Raw genomic sequence first — 22,649 nt, 5'->3', positions numbered from 1 at the left:
CCGTGTCACCCCGGCCTTTAATTGGGGGGGGGGGAGGGGGGTTAAAAGCGGGGACACCCCGCGGGGGGGGATGGGGGGGTGGGGAGGGGGCGGGGCCGGACGGGACCAATAAAAAACCGCGGGGGGGGGCGGGGTCAGTAGGGACGCTCGCGACGGTCCTGCCGGTGGTCGCCCCTGCGGAGAGAAGGAAGTGACGTCAGAGGGGGGGAGCACAGCCAATGGGGAGGGGGAATGGTGGTGGGAGGGGTCAGGGTTAATGAGGAGCCATCAGTAGGGCCCAGGGTTAACAGGGGCCATCAGTAGGGCCCAGGGTTAACAAGGGGTCATTAGTAGGGCCCAGGGTTAACAGGGGCCATCAGTAGGGCCCAGGGTTAACGAGGGACCCAGGGTTAACGAGGGCCATCAGTAGGGCCCAGGGTTAACACGGGGTCATTAGTAGGGTCCAGAGTTAACAGGGGCCATCAGTAGGGCCCAGAGTTAACAGGAGCCATCAGTAGGGCCCAGGGTTAACAGGGGCCATCAGTAGGGCCCAGGGTTAACAGGGGCCATCAGTAGGGCCCAGGGTTAACGAGGGCCATCAGTAGGGCCCAGGGTTAACGAGGGGCCATCAGTAGGGCCCAGGGTTAACAAGGGGTCATTAGTAGGGTCCAGAGTTAACAGGGGCCATCAGTAGGGCCCAGGGTTAACAGGGGCCATCAGTAGGGCCCAGAGTTAACAGGGGCCATCAGTAGGGCCCAGGGTTAACGAGGGCCATCAGTAGGGCCCAGGGTTAACGAGGGGCCATCAGTAGGGCCCAGGGTTAACGAGCACCATCAGTAGGGCCCAGGGTTAACGAGGGGTCATCAGTAGGGCCCAGGGTGAACACCCCAGCGCTCACCTGGAATCCATCTTGCCGGGGCCGAAGCCGCCGCGGTCGCCTCCTCTTCCCCCGCGGAAGCCGCCTCTGTCCCCTCCCCTCCCGCCCCGGTAGCCGCCGCGATCGAACCCTCCGCGGCCGCCGCGTCGTTCCTCGCCGAATCCTCCTCCTCCTCCTCCTCCGCCTGCGACGGACCAACACCATGACATCAGGCTGATGACATCACACTGGTGACGCCATCACCCCCCCACACACACACACCCCCCTTACCCATGTGGTTGCCGCCGCCGCCGCGGCCGCCGCCGCCTCCGCCGGGGTATTTGCTCATGTGGGGGGCGCCGGGCCCGTCGGGCTTGGGGGCTTTGCACTGGTTGCACTCGTTCCGCCAGGAGAAGTTCATGTTCTCGCAGGCGCTGCGCGGTGACGTCACCAACGGCGTCATGACGTCATCAAGACACACCCCCCCCCGCACCACCAAGGGGGGGGGTTCAACAAAAAGGGGGGGGGTGGAGGGGGGATTTGGGGTGGGGGGTGTGGGTTTAACTCACGGGTTGGGGCACTTCCAATCGCCGGCGCGCTGTTGGCCGCCGCCGCCGCTGGGGAACCCACCGCGGTTGCCGCCGCCGCCGCTGTTGCCGCCGCCGAAACCGCCGCGTCCCATCGGACCTGAGTAGGGAGGGGGGATTAGGAAAGCAGCACCTGGGGGGGTGATGTCATCACCCCCCAGGCAGTGACATCACCCCCCAGGCAGTGACGTCATCACCGGCGCCACCACGCCGGTTATCCATACCTCCCCGTCCGCGGCCGCCCCGGCCGCCGCCGCCGCCGCGGTTGAAGTCGGCACGGCGGGTGGCGAATGACACCTTGATGGGGTTGCCGGAGAATTCTTTGCCTGGAAACAGGGAGAAACCAGCCCAAAAATGAGGAGAGAGTGGAGAGTTGTTGGGGTGATGGGTGACGTCATGGGGGGGGAGGCGATGACGTCATACCGTCAAACCAATCGATGGCGGCTTTGGCCGAGGGGGGGTCGTCGAAGGAGACGGTGGCTTCGCCCTTCAGCTTCCCCGTCTCCCGGTCCGTGTAGAGGTTGATCATGGGCTGCCCCGTCTTCTTGTTGGTCTGGGGAGGGGATGGACACGCTAAGGACACGCTAAGAACACGCTAAGGACATGCTAATGGGTGTTGAGGGTGTGTTGGGTGAGAGCAAGGTGTGAAACGTTGGGTCAAAAGCAGAGCTGGCAATGCTACTGACAGACTAAGTGCATGCTAAAGACATGCACAAGGAAGAACATGCTACCAACATGCTAAGTACATGCTAAGGACATGCTAAGGACACGCTAAGAGGTGTCATGGGTGTGTTGGATGAGACCAAGGTGTGAAATGTGGGGTCCAAACCTGCCCACACGCGAAGCACACACTGGACACACAACCAAGGACACGCTAAGGACAAGCCAAGGACACGCTAAGGACACGCTAAGGACATGCTAAGGCCACGCCAAGGCCGTGGCTGCACCTTGATGATGCCGATCTGCTTGAAGTAGTCGGCCACCGACTCGATGGTGACGTTCTCGCCCAGCCCCTGCACGAAGATGGTGTTGTTGTCCGAGTTATCCTGCTCGCCTGCGGACACCGGCACCTCGTTAGCAGCCCCCTCGTTAGCCGGCCCTCATTAGCCACCCCCTCATTAGCCCCCTCCTCCCTCCTTAGCCCCCTCATTAGCCCAGCAACCTCATTAGGTCTGGCCAGCCCCCTCCTGTTCACTAACCTGCCCCCCGACCCAAACACCCCCATCCCCCCTCATTAGCCCCCTAATTATCACCCCCTATTAACCCACTAATTAAGCCCCCAGACCCCCCCTTCCTCATGGAAAACCCACATTGCCCCAGCCCCAAGTAATTAACCCCAATTAACCCCACCCCCTCCTTGTTACTCCCCAATTATCCCCCAATTAACCCCCAATCACCCTCAATATTCCCTAATTACCAATTATCACCCTTGTTACCCTCCGACTAATTACCCCAATCACCCCCAGACCCCCATTACCCCTCATCACTCCATTAATTACTGCAATTAACTTGGTACCTGTGACCCCTCATTGTTGCCCAATTAATTACCCCAATCACCCCCCACCCCCTCCTAATTACCCCAATTAACTCATTACCCCAACCCCCCATTGCCCCATTCATCACCCCCCCAGACACCCTCATTACCCCTCACTCCTCCCCATTAATTACTCATTAACCCATCACCCCAATCACCACACTCTCATTACCCTTTACACCCCCCCCACCCAATTAGCCCCCCTAATTAGCCCCCCTCATTACCAGGGTCGTGCCTGGGCCCTTGGTCCCGGGGTCCTTTCAGCGCCACATGCAAAAATTAAGAGAGCAGCTCGTTAATTAACGAGGTGGGGGCGGGGAGGGGGACATCACCCCCCCCAACCCCCCCATCTCCCCCCCCCTTTCCCCATTCCGGCCCCTGGTTTTGGGGTGAAACCCCCCTGATTTGGCTCTTTCCCCTCCCAAGGAGGGGGATATGTTGGATATGATGAGATAAATCACCAGTTCTGGGGGGTTTCACCCCAAAACTGCCCCAAACCCAAACCTGCCGCTCCCTCCCCCCCACCCCACCCCCCCCCCCCGAGAGACACTTTTTGGGTGAATTCCTCAGCATTCGCTCTTTTTCCTCTCTCCCAGTACCACCAGCAAGGCCCCAGCCCGAGCGCAAACCCCTGCAGAGCCCGGATTGGGGTAAAACCCGTCCATTTTGGTGGTTTTTGGCCCAGCGCAACCTCCGCAGCCCCTCGCCAGGCGCCTCTTTTTAGGGGTAAAAGCGGCGATTTCACCATTTGCCTCCGGTTTTTAGCACCTTGTGTGTTACATTCAGTTAAAACCTCAGGTCACCGGCACCACACCAGCCCCAAAATCCGCCTTTTTTGGGGTTTTTTTGATATCCAAAACCTCAAGTTTCAATTTTTGTTCTTTAAACCACATGCAACCGGGGTCCTTTTAACCAAAACCCGCCGTTTCCACCCCAAAAACCCTTTGGAAAAAGCCACCTCCAAGTAGAACGAGCAGAGAAACAACCAGTTTCATCCCTCAGAGTTGCCAGTTTCTGGTTATTTTTGCCTTTTTTTCCCTTATTTCGCCTTATTTTGTTGCCGGCTCCTCGTCGGTTCCGTCCGGTTTTGTCCTGGTTTGGGTTTTAAATTATCTTTTTCCTTTCAAGTTTGCCCCAAAAAATTAACCAACGCCTGTCAGCAGCCAGATCTCGGTCAGTTTTGGTGTCTTTTGGGTTTTTTCAGGGTGTTTTGCTGTATTTTCCTTGTTTTTTGGTGTATGTTCCTGGGTATTTGGTTTGGTTTTGGTGTATTTTTGTCTATTTTTGGTGTATTTTTGTCTATTTTTGGTGTTTTTTCATCTATTTCTGCTGTTTTTTCATCTATTTCTGGTGTATTTGGGTCTATTTCTGGTGTATTTTCATCTATTCTCATGGTTTTGAGTCTATTTTTGGTGTATTCTGGTGTTTTTTCACCTATTTTGGTGTATTTTTGTTCACTTTTCCTTCAACCAAGGCTTTTTTTGTGTATTTCCCCCTTACTTCGCCCCCAAAAAATAACCAACACCTGGAAAAAAGCCCCAATTCCCATGCTTTTTTGGTGTATTTTCACCTATTTCCAGAGCTTTTAGTTCCCTTTTCCTCTGCTGAGGGTTTTCACCTTCCAGTTTTGCCCCTCAAAAAATGAACCAGCACCTGGGAAACATCCCAATTGGGGGGTTTTTTTGGCTCAAGTTTCCCCTTCGCCGAGGGTTTGCGACGCGTCCCCAGCGCCCCCTCATCCCCCTCCTCCTCCTCCTCCTCCTTCCTCAGAGCCGTCGCAGTTTGAGGGGGGGGTGGGGGTGGGTGGCAGGGGGGGTGTTTCACCCCCTCCCCAAAAAACCCTTTAAATTCCCTGACCGAGCTGTTGTGGAGAAAAAAAAATCCTGAAATTAAAAAGGAAAAGAACAAAAAAAGGCACCTTCTGTTTTCTTTCCTTTTTCACCGTTTCCGTGTGGTTTGGGGATGGGTTCGTTTTGGTGGGGGGGGGGGGGAGAGGGGGGGTGTTTGTTGTGGTTTTTGGGTTTGTTTTTGGGTTCAAATGCCGAACTTTTGGGACTTACCACCGAATTTATTGAAGCCACCACGCTCACCACCGCTGAGGAGATAAATTAGAAGATAATGAGGTTTTTTTTTAGCCCCTGCCTAAGAACAATGAGGGGGGAAGGGGGGGGAAGGGGGGGGAGAAGGAAGGGGGAGGATGGGAGGAGTATGTGGATTTTGGGGCAAAACCCAGCGGTTTTTTGAGTAGTTTTTCCTCAAGCAGCTTGTCTCCCCCTCCCCTCATCATCATCCTCCTCCTCCCCATCCCTTCCCCGATCGGTGGGGGGGTGGGTGGGGGTGATTTTTGGGTGGGGGGGGTCTCAATCCGCTGGCGACGCTTCATCTTGGAGGCAGGAGGGGAGGAAAGGATTAAGGGGAGAGTGGGGAAGGGGGCACAAAAAATGGAGGAGGATTAAAAAATACCCCAAATTTGGGTGGTTTTTTGGATTAAAAAAGAAATAATGAAGGGGGGGAGTGTGGGGGGACACCCCACGCTGTGGGCTGAGCCCCCCTCCCTGTCTGGGGAGCACAGGACGGGGCAGGGGAAGCCCGGTGGGGTGGGGGGTTTCTACCCCAGTGTCTGAGTTTCTCCCTGTTCAGTATTTCCCTGGTCATTTTTCCTTGGTCTCTTTCATTTTTCCTGGGGTTTTTTTTGCCCCTCGGTCTCTTTAATTTCTCTCAGCCATTTATTTTTCCCTTGGGCTTTTAATTTTCCCTCTTCCTCCTGTTTTTTCCCCTCATTTCTCCTCGATTTCCCCCTATTTTTCTTCATTTTCCCCATTTCTCCTCACTTTCGCCTCAGTCCTCTTTAATTTCACCCTATTTTTCTTAATTTTCCCCTCATTTCCCCCATTTTCCCCTCATCTCCCCCATTTTGCCTCATCTCCCCCTCCATTTTGCCTCATCCACCCCATTTTGCCTCATTCCCCCCTCATTTTGCCTCATCCCCCCTCATTTTGCCTCATTCCCCCCTCACTTTGCCTCATTCCCCCCTCATTTTGCCTCATCCCCCTCATTTTGCCTCATTCCCCCCTCATTTTGCCTCATCCCCCCCATTTTGCCTCGTCCCCCCCATTTTGCCTCGTCCCCCCCTCATTTTGCCTCATCCCCCATTTCGCCTCATTCCCCCCACACTTTGCCTCATTCCCCCCTCATTTTGCCTCATCCCCCCTCATTTTGCCTCGTCCCCCCCTCGTTTTGCCTCATTCCCCCCTCATTTTGCCTCATTCCCCCCTCATTTTGCCTCATCTCCCCTCATTTTGCCTCATCCCCCCTCATTTTGCCTCATCCCCCCTCATTTCGCCTCATCCCCCCTCATTTTGCCTCATTCCCCCTCATTTTGCCTCATTCCCCCTCATTTTGCCTCATTCCCCCTCATTTTGCCTCACGTTCCCCCTTCCTCCTGTTTTCCCGCCTTTCTCATTTTCCCGCCTTTTTCTTCCTTCACCCCCTTTTCTCCTCATTTTTCCCCATTTCCCTCATTTTTCCCTTATTTCTTTTAACTTTCCCCCCTTTCCTCCTCAATTCCCCCCCCTTTTCTCCTCATTTCCCCTCATTTTCTCCCTATTTCTCTTTTAATTTCCCCCTTTTCTCTTCATCACCCCCTTTCTCCTCATTCCCCTCGGTTATTTTCCCCTCCCTGCCCCTGCTTTATCCCTTATTTTTGGGTGTTTGGGGGGATTTTGTTGCTTTTTTTTGGCGTGTGTGTTATTTCTGCCTTTTTTTTTTTAACCCAAAAAGCGGCGATTTGCGTAACTTTTCGCTGCCTTTCACACCTGCAGCACACAAAACGCAGAGTTCGTTAAAACAGGCACAACAGCAGCGGCAAAGACAAAAAAAAGACCAACCAACGACCCTCATTAAAAAAAATGGATAATTAAAAGAAATTAACTCAAAAAACCCCAAATGAAAACGCCCCACAAACCAATCTGTGCACCCCCCCTCCCCACACCCACCCCGCACCCCTCCTCTGTCCCACCCCCCCACCGCCCCCCAAAGCAAACACAACACCCCCAACACACATACTCACCTCTGCCCCCAAAAGCAGCTTTTTCAGCCCCAAAACCACACCGGAGGCGACGCGTCAACCCAAAACCTCCGTTATTTTAACACCAATCCATAAAATCTGATTTTTTTAAACACCAATCCACAAAATCTCTCTTTTTTTCGCTTTCAAACCACCTTTTTTTCCACTTTTCCCTCTTATTTTGGGGCTTTCGGTTGGTTTTTTTACCATTTTCGGTGTTTTTTGTGCTTATTCTCTGTACCACCTCCCTTCGTGCAACCGGGGCGCCGCAAAGACCCTCTCTCGTCACCGACGGACCCCAGCGGTCCCGTCACCTCCAACGTCCCCCAAACCACCAGCAGGGTTTTTTTTCCTGCAGCTTTTTCTTTTTTGAGGGGGTTTCCCAGGTTGTTTTTTTTTCTCCCCCACAAATAAAAACACCAACTTTTGTTGTTTTTTTTTTACCGCCGGGACCTTAAAACCGACCGTTTTTACCCAGGTTTTGCTGGTTTTTCAGCCTTTTAAACCCAAAGTGGGGAAAGGGGGGGTAGCACACACACACACACAACACCCCCTCGCCCCGTCACCGTGACCATTAGCCGGTACCGGAGGCTACGAGCAACCTTTGACAAAACCAGGTTGTACTTTGCCAAGTGGCTTTTTTCCCGGTTTTGGTTTGTTTTTTCCCAAAAATATGAATTATTAGAACCAAACCACCTTTCCTGTTTTCCCCACCCCTGTTTTGGGGGGGGAAGGGGGGGGTTCTTACCGCTTCAGGCACCTCCACACACCCCCGCCCGGCACCGCGGTGTTATTTTAAGGGCGTTTCGGTTAAAACCCCGCGCGGTGTCACCGTGTTGCCGCGTCTCCCTCTTTCTCCACCTTTGATAACGAATCCCGGGACGGGGGGTTGTGTTTTCCATCCCCCCCACGCAGACACCTACCCCATGTTGCCTCCGCGACCTCCTCGGCTTCCGCGACCCCCGCGGTCGTAACCGCCGCGGCCGTAACCGCCTCGCCCGCGGCTTCGCTCCTGTTGGCCGCCGCTGCCGTAACCGCTCTGATCCTGGTAACCGCCGCCGCCGCCACCGCTCATGGAGGATTGATCCTGCCCGTAGCTGTTGGCTACAGCCGCAGAAACAGCGACAGCGTTAGGGGAAACCCAGGGATTCGGGCGTCCGCGGCGCCGTTCCGGGTGGCAACTCACATCCGCCGCCGCCACCGCTGTTGTACTGGCTCTGCTGGCTGTAGCTCTGCGGGGGGTTGTAGGAGGATTGCTGGCTGTAGCTCTGCTGCTGCCCGCTGTAGCTCGACTGTTGGTTGTAACCGCCGCTGGGAGGTTGGCCGTAGCCGGAGCTTTGCGAGCTGCTGCCATAACTGGATGGAGAAGTGAGGATTTCGTTAATTCCACAAAGAACAACAACAAATTAACACCAAACCCCGGGGGTTTCACCCCAAAGTGGGGTGGGGGGAGGTGGTTACCTGCCGGTGGAGGAGCTAGCCGCCGGCGGCTGGGAGTAACTGGGGTAGGAGGAGGGTTGTCCGTAGGACGTCTGCGAGCTCTGCCCGCTGCCGTAACCACCGGTGCTGCCGTAAGCTTGGGGGGTCGACTGGGTGCTGTAGCCTGTGGGGTTCATCAAGTTAAAAAGGGGTTGGGGGGGGGGTCTGACCCCCAAATGGCGGCGGTTTGGGGCAGGGGAGCGCGGGCTCACTGCTCTGGGTCTGGCCGTAGCTGGAGCTGTAGCTGTTCTGGCCGTAGGCGGAGGTGTCGGTCGACTGGCTGTAGCCGCTGTAGCTCTGCTGGCCGTAGGGCTGGCTGCCCTGCTGCGAGTAGCCCTGCCCCGGCGGGGTGGGGTACGCCCCGTAACTGGGGGGGAATTAATCAACAGCCACACTAATTAGCGCCCGCGGGAGTAACACAGCAACACCCCTTTTCTTCCCTTCCCAGCCCAGGGGAAAGGGTGGGGGAACGGGGAGGAAGGGGCGTGCGTACCTCTGCGTCGCTGTCTGGCTGTAGTCTGCGGGATGAAAGGACCCCCCCAAAGATAAAACAGATCGTTAGTGGGGTTAATTAATCATAATCTTAATAATTATGAACTATTCATCTGGCCCAAGAGATGTCAGGGGTATGCACGACCCACAAAAGTCCCCAGCAAGGGGCCCTTCAACACCTCCCCAGCGCCCATGCAGCCCCGGGATGGGAAAGCCAAGGGGAAACACGCCACGTTTCCCTTGGAAAAGGGGAAAAACGAAGGGAAACGGTGAAAAACACAGCAGAAGCATCAAGTTCTCCTCAGGGAAGAGTAAAAACTCCTCAAGTTTTCCCCCGCAAAAGGGTAAAAACAAAGGGGAAACGTCACGTTTTGCTCAGATGGGTAAATATGAAGAGGAAACACCAAGGTTTTGCCCGAAAAGAGTTAAAACTGAAGGGAAAAACACGAGTTTTCCTGAGAAAAAGGTAGAAACGAAGGGGAAACGCCATGTTTTGCTTAGAGAAGAATGCAAACAAAGGGGAAACACCATTTTTCCCCTCAGGAAAGGGTAAAAATGAAGCGGAAACGCGGGGGGTTTGTCAGAAAAGGGTGAAAGCGAAGGGGAGACCTCAGGGTTTTCTCATGAGGAGGTAAAAACAGAAGCCAAACGCCAAACCTTCCTCAGGCTGGAGTGAAAACTCAAGGAAAACACCAGTTTTCCAAGAAAAGGGCAACAACGGGGAGGAAACCGCCAGGTTTTCCTCAGGGAAGGGTAAAAACCAAGGCGGAACAGCACGTTTTCCTCAGGAATAACGACAACAAAGGGGAAGGGGCCGGGTTTTCCTCAGGCGCCGCCGAACAAAAGCGTCCCCGCGCTCCCTGAGGAGTTTCCCGCCTCAAGATGGCGGCGCCTCCCCTTCTCTCGGGGGCTTTTCCCCCACAGCCCAGCTCTTTACACCCGAAGCGCTGGCGCAGGGGAGGGGCTTTTCCCACCCGTCTGCGAGGGGTTTTTATTCACCGCGGGGGAGGATTTGGGATGAGAGGGGCGGGGGGGGAGGGGGGATGTTGAAGCCCCGGATGGGCAGACTGCGGCACGGCCGCCGCGCATGCGCGGAGAAGCGGGAAGGGGCTTCCCGCCCTCCCCCTCAGCGGGGAAGCCGAGGCGCATGCGCGGCGCCCGCCCGCGCACACAAAATGGCGGCGGTGGCGCAGCTGGAAAAGCCGCGCCCCTCCCTCGGCGCGCACAAAATGGCGGCGGCGGGAAGGAAACCGGAGAAGGGGGTGGGGGGGATGGATAACGGAGCCCGTTACAGCGGTGAAGCGGCACCGGGAAGCCCCAAACCCACCTCCCGCGCTGCCAAACAGCTCGAATCGCCCCTCAATGAGCGATCTAACCCCGGGGCTTCATTCGGCAACGCGCGGTTTACGCCGCTCGCAGCATCCGGCCGAGGCGCTTTGTCTGCCCCCCCCACACTCCCACCCTCCATCCCACCGCAAAAGCAGCTGCATCGAGGGAATAAAAACCCCCTCAGTCCGGGGGAAAAGAGGCGGGATGGAGCTTAAGGGCGAGGAAGTGATGTAGGGGGGGGGGAAGGCGGAGGATGGCATGGGGGAGGGGGGCCGATTCATTCTAAGGGGACGCCGCGAGAGGCAATTAAACCCCAACGCTCCTTAATTAACCAGAGTTTGACATCCCGAACCCTTCGCTTCGCCGCATCCGTTGAGAAAACGAGACGGATTGGGGGGGGCTGGAAGGGGAAGGGGTGGGGGGGGGATCGAACGCGCAACCCACCGACCGACCTCCCCCTCCTCTCTGCCGCCGTCCGCGTCCCACACACCGCTCACGCCGCACCCCCCCTCCCCGGGTGATGCTGTGAGCGCGGCTCAATGAGCCTCCCCCGGCCGCCCCGAGGTCCTTTCCCCCCCCCCTTCCCTGCGTCTCCCCCTCTCCCTGGGTGAACAGGGGTGTGAAGAGCAGCCCCGGTACCGTTGGAGGCCATGGCGGCGCCGCCGAGCTCCGCCGCTTCCCCTCCACGTGGCGCCCGCACTGCGCCGCCGGCCGCCCCGCCCCGCCTTATATAGGCTCGGCCGGCGCGCGGGCCGGGGGTGGGCGGGGCCACGCTCCGCCTTTGCCCGCCCGCGTTCGCCTCGGGGATTGGGCGGGAGAGGCCAAGGGGCGGGGCTAAGAGGGGTGAGTGGCGGGTGGGTATGGGGGTGGAGCGAGGGGGCGTGGCTAAGGGAGGAGGGGGCGTGGCCAGAGGCGCGACCGGCGTTGCTATAGGCGCAGGGGGCGGGGCTATGGGGAGGGGGCGTGGCGAGGAGCAGAGGCGTGGCTGGGGATTGGCTGGCTCGGCTTGGGGGCGTGGCCACGCTGATGATTGGCAGGAGCAGGGTGGTTCAGGGAGAAGGGGCGTGGCTAAGGGAGCGGGGGGCGTGGCTACGCGGCACCTATAGGAACCCTATAGCATTCCAGCCGCTCCCCCCCCAAGATCCCCTATAGGTGCCCTATAGAAGCCCCACGTGGGCACCCAGCCCCGCCCCCCCATCCCCTATAGGCACCTATAGGGCACACACAGGGACACACCCCCCCCCATCCACACCCCTACAGCCTTTATATAGGGTCTATAGGGTCTATAGGGCCCCCCAGCCTGGTTTGGGAAGGGGGGGTGGCGCCTATGGAGCTCTGATGTCACGTGACCGCCCCAAAGGTCAGGGCTGAAAATAGCTGGGGGCCCCTATAAGGGCCGTATAGGAGCCGTGAGGAGCAGGTAAGGGGGCGGCAGGGGGAGCCTATGGGCTGGCCTAGTCACCTATAGGGTGTGGGGGGGCAGTCCAGGCACGAGGGGATCCTATAGGGCCAGGGATTCACCTATAGATCCAGGTTTCTCTGCTCTCTCCTCTAGGGCGGGCTCTCTGCTGCCTCCTATAGAGCTGGCCACGCTCCACGTTCACCTATAGGATCGGACACATACATCTGGGGACGCCCCTGCTGCCCCCTATAGAGCTGTCCCCTATAGATCCATGTGCCCCCCTCACCGCTACACCCTATAGATTCGTGTCCCCCGCTGTCCCCTTACAGCTCTGTGCCCCCTATAGATCTGTCCCCTATAGCCCTGCAGGACCTATAGCTCTGCCCCCACCTCATAGCTGTGTCCCCTATAGGTCCATCCCATCCCCTATAGCGCCACATCTCCTACGGACCCACCTCATCCCCTATAGATCCACCTCCCGTATAGCCCCACCCCTCCCCTATAGCCCCTCCCTGTCTCCTCTAGCCCCGCCCCATCCCCTATAGCCCCGCCCCTATAGCCTCACTCAATCCTATAGCTCCTCATCCCCTATAGCTCTGCCCCATCCCCTATAGCCCCGCCCCTAAAGCTCCTCATCCCCTATATCTCCGCCTACCCTATAGGCCCCCATCCCCTATAGCCCTGCCCATATAGCTCCTCCTCCCCTATAGCTCCACCTACCCTATAGCCCCCCATCCTCTATAGCCCCACCCTTATAGCCCCACTCAATCCCCTATAGCTCCTCATCCCCTATAGCCTCCCATCCCCTATAGCCCCGCCCATATAGCTCCTCATCCCCTATAGCTCCACCTACCCGATAGCCCCCCATCCCCTATAGCCCCACCCCTAAAGCTCCTCCTCCCCTATAGCCCCGCCCCATCCCCTATAACCCCCCCAAAGCTCCTCCTCCCCTATAGCCCCGCCCCATCCCCTATAACCCCCCAAAGCTCCTCCTCCCCTATAGCCCCACCCCATCCCCTATAGCCTTGCCCATATAGCTCCTCATCCCCTATAGCTCCACCCCATCCCCTATAGCCCCGCCCATATAGCTCATCCCCTATAGCCCCGCCCATATAGCTCATCCCCTATAGCCCCGCCCCATCCCCTATAGCCCCGCCCCATCCCCTATAGCCCCGCCCCTAAAGCTCCTCATCCCCTATAGCCCCGCCCCATCCCCTATAACCCCGCCCATATAGCTCATCCCCTATAGCCCCGCCCCATCCCCTATAGCCCCGCCCATATAGCTCCGCCTACCCTATAGCCCCGCCCCCGGCATGGCGTCGGCGCAGCTGCGCGCGCAGGGCCGTGCGCTGGAGCGGCGGCTGCGGCAGGCGGGGCGGGAGGCGGTGCTGGCGGCGCTGGGGGCGGAGCTGGGCGAGAGAGAGGCCGCGGCGCTGGGCGCGGCGCTGGGCGGGGCCGGGCGTGGCTGGGCGCGGCGGCTGCGGGCGCTGGCGCTGGAGCGCGGAGACTCCGCCTGCGCCGCGCTGCTGAGGGCGCTGGAGCGGCTGCGGGAGCCGGGGCCCTTCGGTGAGTCGGGGACACGCCCCCTCCCTCAGGCCACGCCCCCAAGGCCACACCCTATTGGTCACCGCCCACAACCCACACCCACCGGCCACACCCCATTGGCCACACCCTCTTTGGCCACGCCCCCATTGGCCACGCCCCCTCCCCCCCAGATTTCTACAACCCCGCGCGCGACGCTGAGCCCGCCCACCGCTCTGACTGCCCCTGCTGCCAGCCAATGGCGGGGCAGGACGGGGGAGACGCCCGCGAGGAGGAGGATGGAGACCCCGAGGAAGAGGATGGGGACCCTGAGGAAGAGGATGGGGACCCCCAAGAGGAGGAGGAGGAGGAGGAGGAAGAGGATGGAGACCCCGAGGAAGAGGAGGATGGGGACCCCCAAGAGGAGGAGGATGGTGAGGAGCCCGAAGAGGAGGAGGCTGATGAAGACGAAGGCCCTGAGGAGGAGGAGGGTGATGAAGGCCCCGAGGAGGAGGGTGACGTGGAGTAGGAAGGAGAGAAGATGGAGACCCCCAGAGAAGGAGGAAGAGGAGGAGGGGGATGAAGACAGGATGGAGACACCACAGACCCGGAGAGGGAAGATGAGGAGGATGATGATGATGATGATGATGGATTTGGGGCCACCACCCAGCCTTCCTCCCCCCCCACCCCATCCTCCTCCTCCTCCTGCCCCGTCCCCCCCATGCCGACCCCCAATAAACCCTCTCCCCGTGGCACCGGCTGCAGCTTTAATGAGGGCGGCGCCCGCTCCGCTAACGAGGACGGGGCCCTAACGAAGCCAAACGGGGGGTGTGGGGCAGGGGGGGGGATCAGGAACCCCAACGTCCCGGGTGGGCGGGGCAGCGGGGGGGCCCCAGTGTCCAATGGGGGACCCCAAGTGTCCGGGAGCACCCTGACCTCCATGGGCACGGACGTCCAACGCCGGGGGGGCTCCGGGGCCACCCGGACCCCCATGGTGACCAGGGTCCGGTGTGGGGGGGGTCTCCAAGTGCACCTTGACCTCCAGGATGGTCAATGTCCACTGTGGGGGGGGGTCTCCAGGTCCACCTTGACCTCCATGATGGCCAATGTCCAATGGGGAGGGGTCTCCAGGAGGACCCTGACCTCCATGACCGCCAACATCCAATGTGGGGGGGGGTCTCCAAGTGCACCTTGACCTCCATGATGGCCAATGTCCAATGGGGAGGGGTCTCCAGGAGGACCCTGACCTTCATGACCGCCAACATCCAATGTGGGGGGAGGGGTCTCCAGGTCCACCTTGACCCCCAGGATGGTCAATGTCCAATTGGGGGGGGTCTGCAGGTCCATCTTGACCCCCAGAATAGTCAATGTCCAATGGGGGGGGTCTCCAGGTCCATCTTGACCCCCATGATGATCAACGTCCAATTGGGGGGGGTCTCCAGGTTCACCCTGACCCCCATGATGCTAAACGTCCAATGGGGGGGGGTCTTCAGGAGGACCAAGACCCCCATGATGAACATCCAATGTGAGGAGGGGGCTCTCCAGAGGGTCTTGACCCCCATGATGATCAATGTCCAATTGGGGGGGGTCTCCAGGTTCACCCTGACCCCCACGATGCTCAATGTCCAATGGGGAGGGGTCTCCAGGAGGACCAAGACCCCTGTGATGCTCAACGTCCAATGTGGGGAGGGGTCTCCAGAGTGCCGTGACCCCCATGATAGTCAATGTCCAATGTGGGGAGGGGTCTCCAGGTCCACCTTGACCCCCATGATAGTCAATGTCCAATGGGGAGGGGTCTCCAGGTCCACCTTGACCCCCATGATGCTCAATGTCCAATGGTGGGGGGTCTCCAGAGGGTCTTGACCCCCATGATAGTCAATGTCCAATGGGGAGGGGTCTCCAGGAGGACCAAGACCCCCATGATGCTCAATGTCCAATGGTGGGGGGTCTCCAGAGGGTCTTGACCCCCACGATGCTCAATGTCCAATGTGGGGAGGGGTCTCCAGAGTGCCTTGACCCCCACGATGCTCAATGTCCAATGGTGGGGGGGGGTCTCCAGAGTGCCGTGACCCCCATGACGAAGCGCATCCCACGGCGGCGGGGGGTTGGAGGGTGGGGGTGGTCTCCAGGCACCCACGGCAGCACCAGAGGGGGGGTGACCCAGCGTGGGGCCCCCCGCCGTGTCCCCCTGGCCCCCTCAGATCCGGAAGCTCTCGCCCTTGCCGTCGATGTGGCGCAGGCGCAGGTAGACGTCGGTGCCCACGCCCTGCAGCGACTGCAGGCACAGCGACCCCCCCAGGTACTCGGCGTAGGCGCGGGAGGTGGGCAGGCCGAACCCGAACCTGGGGGGGAGAGCGCGGGGGTCAGCGGGGAGGGGGAGGTCTGGTGGTGGGGAAGCCCCCCCACCCCCTCACCGCGGTGGCGGTGACACACCCATGTGCCGTGTCCCCCCCCCACCCCCCACCCCCCTCGCCGTGGTGGCGGTGATGCACCCACGTGGCATGTCCCCCCACCACCACCCCCCCTCACCGCGGTGTTGGTGACGCACCCGTGTGCCGTGTCCCCCCACCACCACCCTCCAGCCGCGGTGTCGGTGACGCACCCGTGCGGCGTGTCCCCCCACCACCCCCCACCCCCCTTGCCACGGTGTCGGTGACGCACCCGTGTGTCGCGTCCCCCCACCACCCCCCACCCCCCCGCCACGGTGTCGGTGACGCACCCGTGTGTCGCGTCCCCCCACCACCCCCCACCCCCCCGCCGCGGTGTCGGTGACGCACCCGTGTGCCGTGTCCCCCCACCATCCCCACCCCCCAGCCGCGGTGTCAGTGACACACCCGTGTGGCGCGTCCCCCCCCCACCCCCCACCCCCCCACCACGGTGTTGGTGACGCACCCGCGTGGCACGTCCCCCCACCACCACCCCCTTGCCGTGGTGTCGGTGACGCACCCGTGCGGTGTGTGTCCCCCCACCCTGCCGCGGTGTCAGTGACGCACCCGTGTGGCGCATCCCCCCCCCACCCCCCACCCCCTCGCCGCGGTGTCGGTGACGCACCCGTGTGGTGTGTCCCCCCCCACCCTGCCGCGGTGTCAGTGACGCACCCGTGTGTCGCGTCCCCCCCCCACCACCACCCCCTCGCCGCGGTGTCGGTGACGCACCCGTGCATGGGGCAGGCCTGGCCGCTGTTGCTGAGGTCCAGGAGGTTCCGGAAGGGGCCCCCCAGGCGGGGGTCCTGGGCGCTGGCCTCGGCCGTGCTGAAGTGGTACTCGGTCACCTTGTCCAGGAGGTCGTGGGGGATGCCACCCCCCCGGTCCGAGATCCTGGGGGTGGTTGGGGGGGGGGGAAGGGGGCACTCAGCGGAGAGAAGACCCCCCCCCACCCAAAGATTGAGGAGGTGGAGGACCCCCCAGTAGAGAGAAACACCTTGGGGATAGAGAGGTGGGGGGAGAACCACCCATGGGGAGAGAGGGACACCCTGGGGAGGGGGCTTGGGGGGGAGTTGGGGGGGTGCACCCATCTGTGGGGCCACCATGAAGACCCCCAAGGGGACAGGGACACCCTGGAGAACCCCCTCGTGAGGACACAGGGCACGTCACCACCTCAGGGACACCCCCAAATAGGGACACCATGGAGAAGCACCCGTGGGGAACCCCCCCTTGGAGGGGTGGGGGGCACAGAGACCACCCTGGGGGGCTCTTGAGTAGCTGGGACCACCCTGGAGAGAACACCCCTGAAGGACATGGGGACACCCCAGGGAGGCTGAAGCCACCTTGGGGACACCCACGTGTTCCCCAGACCCCAGGGACCCCCCGCCAGACCCCAGGGACCCCCAGCCAGACCCCTGGGACCCCCAGCCAGACCCCTGGGACCCCCAGCCAGACCCCCCAGCCCCCCCCATACCGGATGACCAGGTCGATGTCGTTGTTGGCGATGGTCACCACGATGTCGGGGACGTTGTAGGGGGTGTCGAGGTGGGACTCCATCGTCGCCCTGCGCCGCCCCGACAGCCCCCGGTGACCCCCACGGCCCCCCCAGCCCCACGGATCCCCCCCCCAGCCCCACACATCCCCCCCCCAGCCCCACGCATCCCCCCCCGCCCAGCCCCACGCATCCCCCCCCCCAGCCCCACGCATCCTCCCCCCAAGTCTCTATAGGGCCCTGGAGACCCCTCTCCCCACAGACCCCCCCACCATGAGCTCCCTCCACACCCTCTACAGACCCCACATACCCCTTACAGACCCCATACCCCCCCCACAGGGTCCAGTGACCCCCCCTTAACCACCTCACAGACCCCTAAGACCCCCCCCATTGCCCCCTCAGAGCCCCACATCCTCCCCACAGCCCCTCACACCTCCCACAACCCCCCTCACGCCCCCCCCCATAAGACCCTACACGCACCAGGCCACCTATAGCCCCCCACCCACCCCCAGCCCCCCCCCGAAGCCCCCCAGCCCCCCACCTCATGGCGTTCTTGAGCAGCTCGGGCAGGACGTAGTCGAGGGGCAGGGGGATGAAGGGGAACCGCGCCGCCACGTGCCCGTTGATGCGCACCCGCGGCGCGTTCCCGTACTGGTGCTCGCACAGCCGCCTGCAGGCCCCGCCCCGTCACCCCCCGCCCCGCCCCCCACCACACCACGCCCCCCGGCCCCACCCCACCACCCCCCACCCCACCCCAACACCCCCCACCCCTCCACCCCGCGGGGACCCTCCGGGACCGACCCCCATAGTCACCCACAGACCCCACAGGGGCGTGTGCCGAGCCCCTCCAGCCCCCTATAACCCCAGGACCCCCCCACAACCCCCAGGAACCCCCCCAAGACACCCCCCTATAGATCCCCATAGCCCCCCAGGAACACTCCCCCCCAACCCCTATAACCCCAGGACCCCCCCCCCAACCCCCAGGAACCCCCCCAGACACCCCCCCTATAGATCCCCATAGCCCCCCAGGAACACCCCCCCCCAGCCCCCTATAACCCCAGGACCCCCCCCAGACACCCCCCTATAGATCCCCATAGTCCCCCAGGAACACTCCCCCCCAGCCCCCTGTAACCTCAGGAACCGCCCCCAATAGTCCCCTGGAACTCCCCTATGGAGCCCCCCTATAGCCCTTAGGACCCCCCCACGACCCTCAGGAACCTCCCCAGCCCCCTATACCCCCAGGGCCCCCCCCTTGTAGCCCCCTATAGCCCCATAGGCACCTCACCGGGCGAAGTCGACCCACTTCTCGATGAGCTTCTTTGGGGAGAGGCGGGTGCAGATGATGCCCACGAAATCAGGCTACAGAGATTTGGGGGGAGGGATAAGGGGCAGGGCAGGGGCACCCACGGGTGCTATAGGCACCTATAGGTACCCTGCTACCCCCTGTTACAGCCCCCTGCCCACCTTGTCCTCGTGCAGGGCCAAGTGATGAGCCGCCAGCATCCTCATCCCCAGGCGCGACGTCAGCGTCTTGTCCAGGAAGGGCCGGAGCAGCCGCTCGTCCTGGGGGGGGGCCGGGGTGTTGGGGAGGGGGTTCCCCGACACCCCCTGTGTATTTTGGGGGTGGGGGACACACACAAGACCTGGATGTGGCGGCGACACTCGCGCAGCCCCTCGGCCAGCAGCGTCACCACGTCCTTGTGGTCCTCCAGCAGCTGGCGCAGCAGGGAGCAGTACCGGGCCTCGTCCCCCCGCGCCTGGATCTGGGGGTGGGGGGGGGACACAGGGTGATGGGGGGGACATGGGGGGGACATGGGGGGGTGGCTGGAGGGCAGGGGGGCGTGGGGGGGGCGGCACTCACAGGGGGGAAGTCGCTGAGCTTCTGGAAGGCGCGGATGTACAGCTCGTGCTGGGGGGGGACACATGACACGGGGGGGGTCAACCACGGGTGTCCCCCGCCCCAAAGACATGCCCCAAGCACGTCAGGGTCCCCCCTCAAGGGTGGTGGGGTCTCCCCACAACAGGACATGGGGTATAAGAACATGGGGGTGTCCTCCAAGGATGTCAGGGTCCCCCCCCTCAAGGGCATCAGGGTCCCCCCTGAAGGACATCGGGGTCCATCCCCCCACCATGGATGTAGGGGATCCCCCCCCAAGGACATGGGGCTGTCCCCTAAGGGTTTCAGGGTCCCCCCCCAAGGACATGGAGTCCCCCCAAGACATTGGGGTCCCCCCAAGGATGTCGGGGTCTCCCCCCAAGGACATGGGGTCCCCCCACCCCCCAAGGATGCCAGGGGTCCCCCAAGCCTGTCAGGGTTCCCCTCCCAAAGATGTGGGGGTGTCCCTCAAGGGTTTCAGGGTCCCCCCCCAGGACACGGGGTCCCCCCAAGACATTGGGGTCCCCCCAAGGATGTCGGGGTCTCCCCCCAAGGACATGGGGTCCCCCAATCCCCCCAAGGATGCCAGGGGTCCCCCAAGCCTGTCAGGGTTCCCCTCCCAAAGACATGGGGGTGTCCCTCAAGGGTTTCAGGGTCCCCCCCAAGGACACGGGGTCCCCCCTAAGGACATGGGGTCCCCCAATGATGTCGGGGTCCCCCCCCAAGGACATGGGGTCCCCCCATCCCCCCAAGGATGCCAGGAGTCCCCCAAGCCTGTCAGGGTTCCCCTCCCAAAGACGTGAGGGTGTCCCTCAAGGGTTTCAGGGTCCCCCCCCAAGGACATGGGGTCCCCCCAAGACATTGGGGTCCCCCCAAGGATGTTGGGGTCCCCCCCCTGCCCCCCAGGACGCACCACGTGGAGGATGGTGGGGTTGCAGCCGATGATGAAGGGCAGGCTGCGGAAGCCCTTGATGCGGTGGGCGATGCGCACCGGCAGCTCTTGCTGGAGGTACCGGGCGCTCTTCTGCAGGGAGGGGGAGGGGGACAGATGGGGGGGTGACCCACCTGAATATCGGGGTCCCCCCCACCCCCCCAGCTCCTGGGGACACCCCCAAGCCCCCCTCACCCCACCCAGCATCTCACCAGGATGTGGCTGCCGTCCTGCGAGCGCCCCGAGTACAGCATGGTGGTGGGGGTCAGGCGCACCGAGGGCTGTGGGGAGGGGGACACGAGGGGTCACATCGCTTTGGGGGGTGGGGGGGGGCTCAAGCTGGGTGTTGACAACAGCGGGGACCCCCTCAACCCCCCCAAAAAGCACCCCCCACCCCCCCCGTGGGGTTCCCACCTTCTCGGCGGCGATGTCGATGGCGGGCTGGTGGTAGAAGGAGGTGACGGCCTTGGAACGCTCACGGGCCAGGTCAGGAGGGGTCTGGTCGGCGGCTGCTCGGGCGGGGGGACGGAGGGGCAGAGCCCCCCCTCTCCTGCCCCCCAAAACCCGATGCAGCATTTCCTGGGGGGGGGGGATGGGGAACACAAGGGGGTGACATGACCCGGGTGTGGGGGAGGTGGGGACGGGGACCCTCACACTCCCTCCCAAGGGACTCCCCCCTCCCTCAGGGACCCATTAGCACACAGGGACCCCCACCCAAAAAGGGACTCGGGATGTCAGGACCCCCCCCTCCCTTCCCCAAAAGGGACCCAAGTGTCAGGGACACACAGAGCCCCCACTGTTCACCCCCCCCCAAACCTCCCCCCAGAACTAACCTCTTGCCCACCCCCCAAACTAACTCTGAGCCCCCCTTTTCCCCCTCAGTGACCCCCCAAAACCAGAGCCCGGGACCCCTCAAACCCCTCAACCCCCCACAACCCCCTTTTCCCCTCAGTGTCCCCCCCAAAACCAGAGCCTGAAACCCTTGGCCACCCCTCAACCCCCCCCCAAATCCCACAACCCCCTTTTCCCCTCAGTGTCCCCCCCAAAACCAGAGCCTGAAACCCTTGGCCACCCCTCAACCCCCCCCCAAATCCCACAACCCCCTTTTCCCCTCAGTGTCCCCCCCAAAACCAGAACCTGGGACCCCTGCCCACCCCTCAAACCCACCCCAAACCCCACAACCCCCTTTTCCCCTCAGTGTCCCCCCCAAAACCAGAGCCTGGGACCCCTGCCCACCCCTCAAACCCACCCCAAACCCCACAACCCCCTTTTCCCCTCAGTGTCCCCCCCAAAACCAGAACCTGGGACCCCTGCCCACCCCTCAAACCCACCCCAAACCCCACAACCCCCTTTTCCCCTCAGTGTCCCCCCCAAAACCAGAGCCTGGGACCCCTGCCCACCCCTCAACCCCCCCCCAAATCCCACAACCCCCTTTTCCCCTCAGTGTCCCCCCCAAAACCAGAACCTGGGACCCCTGCCCACCCCTCAAACCCACCCCAAACCCCACAACCCCCTTTTCCCCTCAGTGTCCCCCCCAAAACCAGAGCCTGGGACCCCTGCCCACCCCTCAAACCCACCCCAAGCCCCACAACTCCCTTTTCCCCTGAGACTCCTGCCAAAACCAGAGCCAGGACCCTTCTGCCTCCCCCCAGACCGACCCCAAGCCCCGCAGACCCCCTTTTCCCCTCAGAACCCCCCCCTCAGCCGCTTCCCCCCTCACCCGCCGTCCAACAGCCGCCCGAACTCCGCTGCCTCCGCCCCCCCCCCCCTTCCCCGGCCAAAACAACACCCCAAACTCACCAACCCCGGTCCCCAGGCGCCCGAAACGCCGCCGCCGCCACCCCTACAGCCGGGTTCGGCTCAGCTCAGCCCCCCTCCCGCCCCCAGCCCCGGCGCTGGGGCCGCCCCTTCCCCTCACGGAGCCGCGACCCGCCCTGAGGCGAGCGGGGGGAGGGGACTGCGCATGCGCGGCGCGCAGGGCGGGAAACTCCCCCCCATTTGCCCGCCTGGCGCCCGCGCATGCGCAGAGCCCGGAGGCGACAACTGAGGCGGCGCCGGCGCCATTTTGAGAGGCGAGGTGAGGCGGGAAAGCGAGTCCCGGCCCTTGGGCTCTTGATCCGGAGGCACGGCCGAAGCGGGGGGGAAATAACCATCCCCAGATCGCTTTGTGAAGGGAAGGGAGGTGTTTCCAGGCGCCTGGGGCTCTTGGGGGGTTCTTTGGTGTCTCATGAAGGGGGGTCCCAGAGGGCTTAATGCCTCATGAGGGGGTCTCAGGGGACAAGGGGGGGTCTGAGCTCCCTGGGGCCTTTAGTTGAGGGTAACGGGGGGGGTCTGAACTCCCTGGGGCCTCTAGTTGGGGGTAACAGGGGGGTCTGAGCTCCCTGGAGCCTCTAGTTGGGGGTAACAGGGGGGTCTGAGCTCCCTGTGGCCTTTAGTTGGGGGTAACAGGGGGGGTCTGAGCTCCCTGGGGCCTTTAGTTGAGGGTAATGGAGGGGGGTCTGAGCTCCCTGGAGCCTCTAGTTGGGGGTAACAGGGGGGTTTGAGCTCTCTGGGGCCTTTAGTTGGGGGTTACAGGGGGGTCTGAGCTCCCTGGGGCCTTTGGTTGGGGGTCATGAGGGGGTCCCAAATCCCTGGGTCCCCTTGGGCTGGGTGCCAGGGTGGTCCCTAAAATCCTGGGGTCTT

General features: G+C 61.9%; 3 protein-coding genes across 3 annotated transcripts; 1 reads left to right on the top strand and 2 right to left on the bottom strand.

The window, feature by feature from the left end:
- On the bottom strand, positions 1 to 11,011 carry FUS (FUS RNA binding protein). The gene is made up of 15 exons (XM_084280630.1): positions 10,962 to 11,011; positions 8,995 to 9,019; positions 8,714 to 8,868; positions 8,484 to 8,625; positions 8,209 to 8,378; positions 7,946 to 8,126; positions 5,017 to 5,051; positions 3,181 to 3,213; positions 2,370 to 2,476; positions 1,846 to 1,975; positions 1,647 to 1,748; positions 1,405 to 1,522; positions 1,127 to 1,269; positions 878 to 1,040; positions 1 to 174 (listed from the first exon to the last, which is right to left on the bottom strand). The coding sequence occupies exons 1-15, from the start codon at positions 10,972 to 10,974 to the stop codon at positions 135 to 137; spliced, it is 1,557 nt and encodes a 518-aa protein (XP_084136756.1). The 5' UTR covers positions 10,975 to 11,011; the 3' UTR covers positions 1 to 134.
- Positions 11,012 to 11,721: 710 nt separating this feature from the next.
- Positions 11,722 to 13,988, top strand: LOC311204166 (uncharacterized protein). The gene is made up of 3 exons (XM_084280628.1): positions 11,722 to 11,742; positions 11,878 to 13,290; positions 13,440 to 13,988. Exons 2-3 carry the CDS (start codon positions 13,038 to 13,040, stop codon positions 13,772 to 13,774), a joined length of 588 nt encoding a protein of 195 aa, XP_084136754.1. The 5' UTR covers positions 11,722 to 11,742; positions 11,878 to 13,037; the 3' UTR covers positions 13,775 to 13,988.
- A 9-nt stretch (positions 13,989 to 13,997) lies between these two features.
- BCKDK (branched chain keto acid dehydrogenase kinase) lies at positions 13,998 to 21,873 on the bottom strand. The gene is made up of 12 exons (XM_084280627.1): positions 21,768 to 21,873; positions 20,382 to 20,546; positions 20,180 to 20,248; positions 19,950 to 20,060; positions 19,022 to 19,069; positions 18,804 to 18,923; positions 18,625 to 18,723; positions 18,446 to 18,519; positions 17,702 to 17,830; positions 17,143 to 17,232; positions 16,401 to 16,562; positions 13,998 to 15,587 (listed from the first exon to the last, which is right to left on the bottom strand). The coding sequence occupies exons 2-12, from the start codon at positions 20,541 to 20,543 to the stop codon at positions 15,443 to 15,445; spliced, it is 1,209 nt and encodes a 402-aa protein (XP_084136753.1). The 5' UTR covers positions 20,544 to 20,546; positions 21,768 to 21,873; the 3' UTR covers positions 13,998 to 15,442.
- Positions 21,874 to 22,649: the final 776 nt, after the last annotated feature.

This window comes from Gallinula chloropus (genome assembly GCF_964237585.1).
Source record: "Gallinula chloropus genome assembly, contig: HAP1_SCAFFOLD_339, whole genome shotgun sequence".
Classification (NCBI taxonomy): Eukaryota; Metazoa; Chordata; class Aves; order Gruiformes; family Rallidae; genus Gallinula; species Gallinula chloropus.
This window is presented reverse-complemented; position numbering and strand designations above follow the sequence as displayed.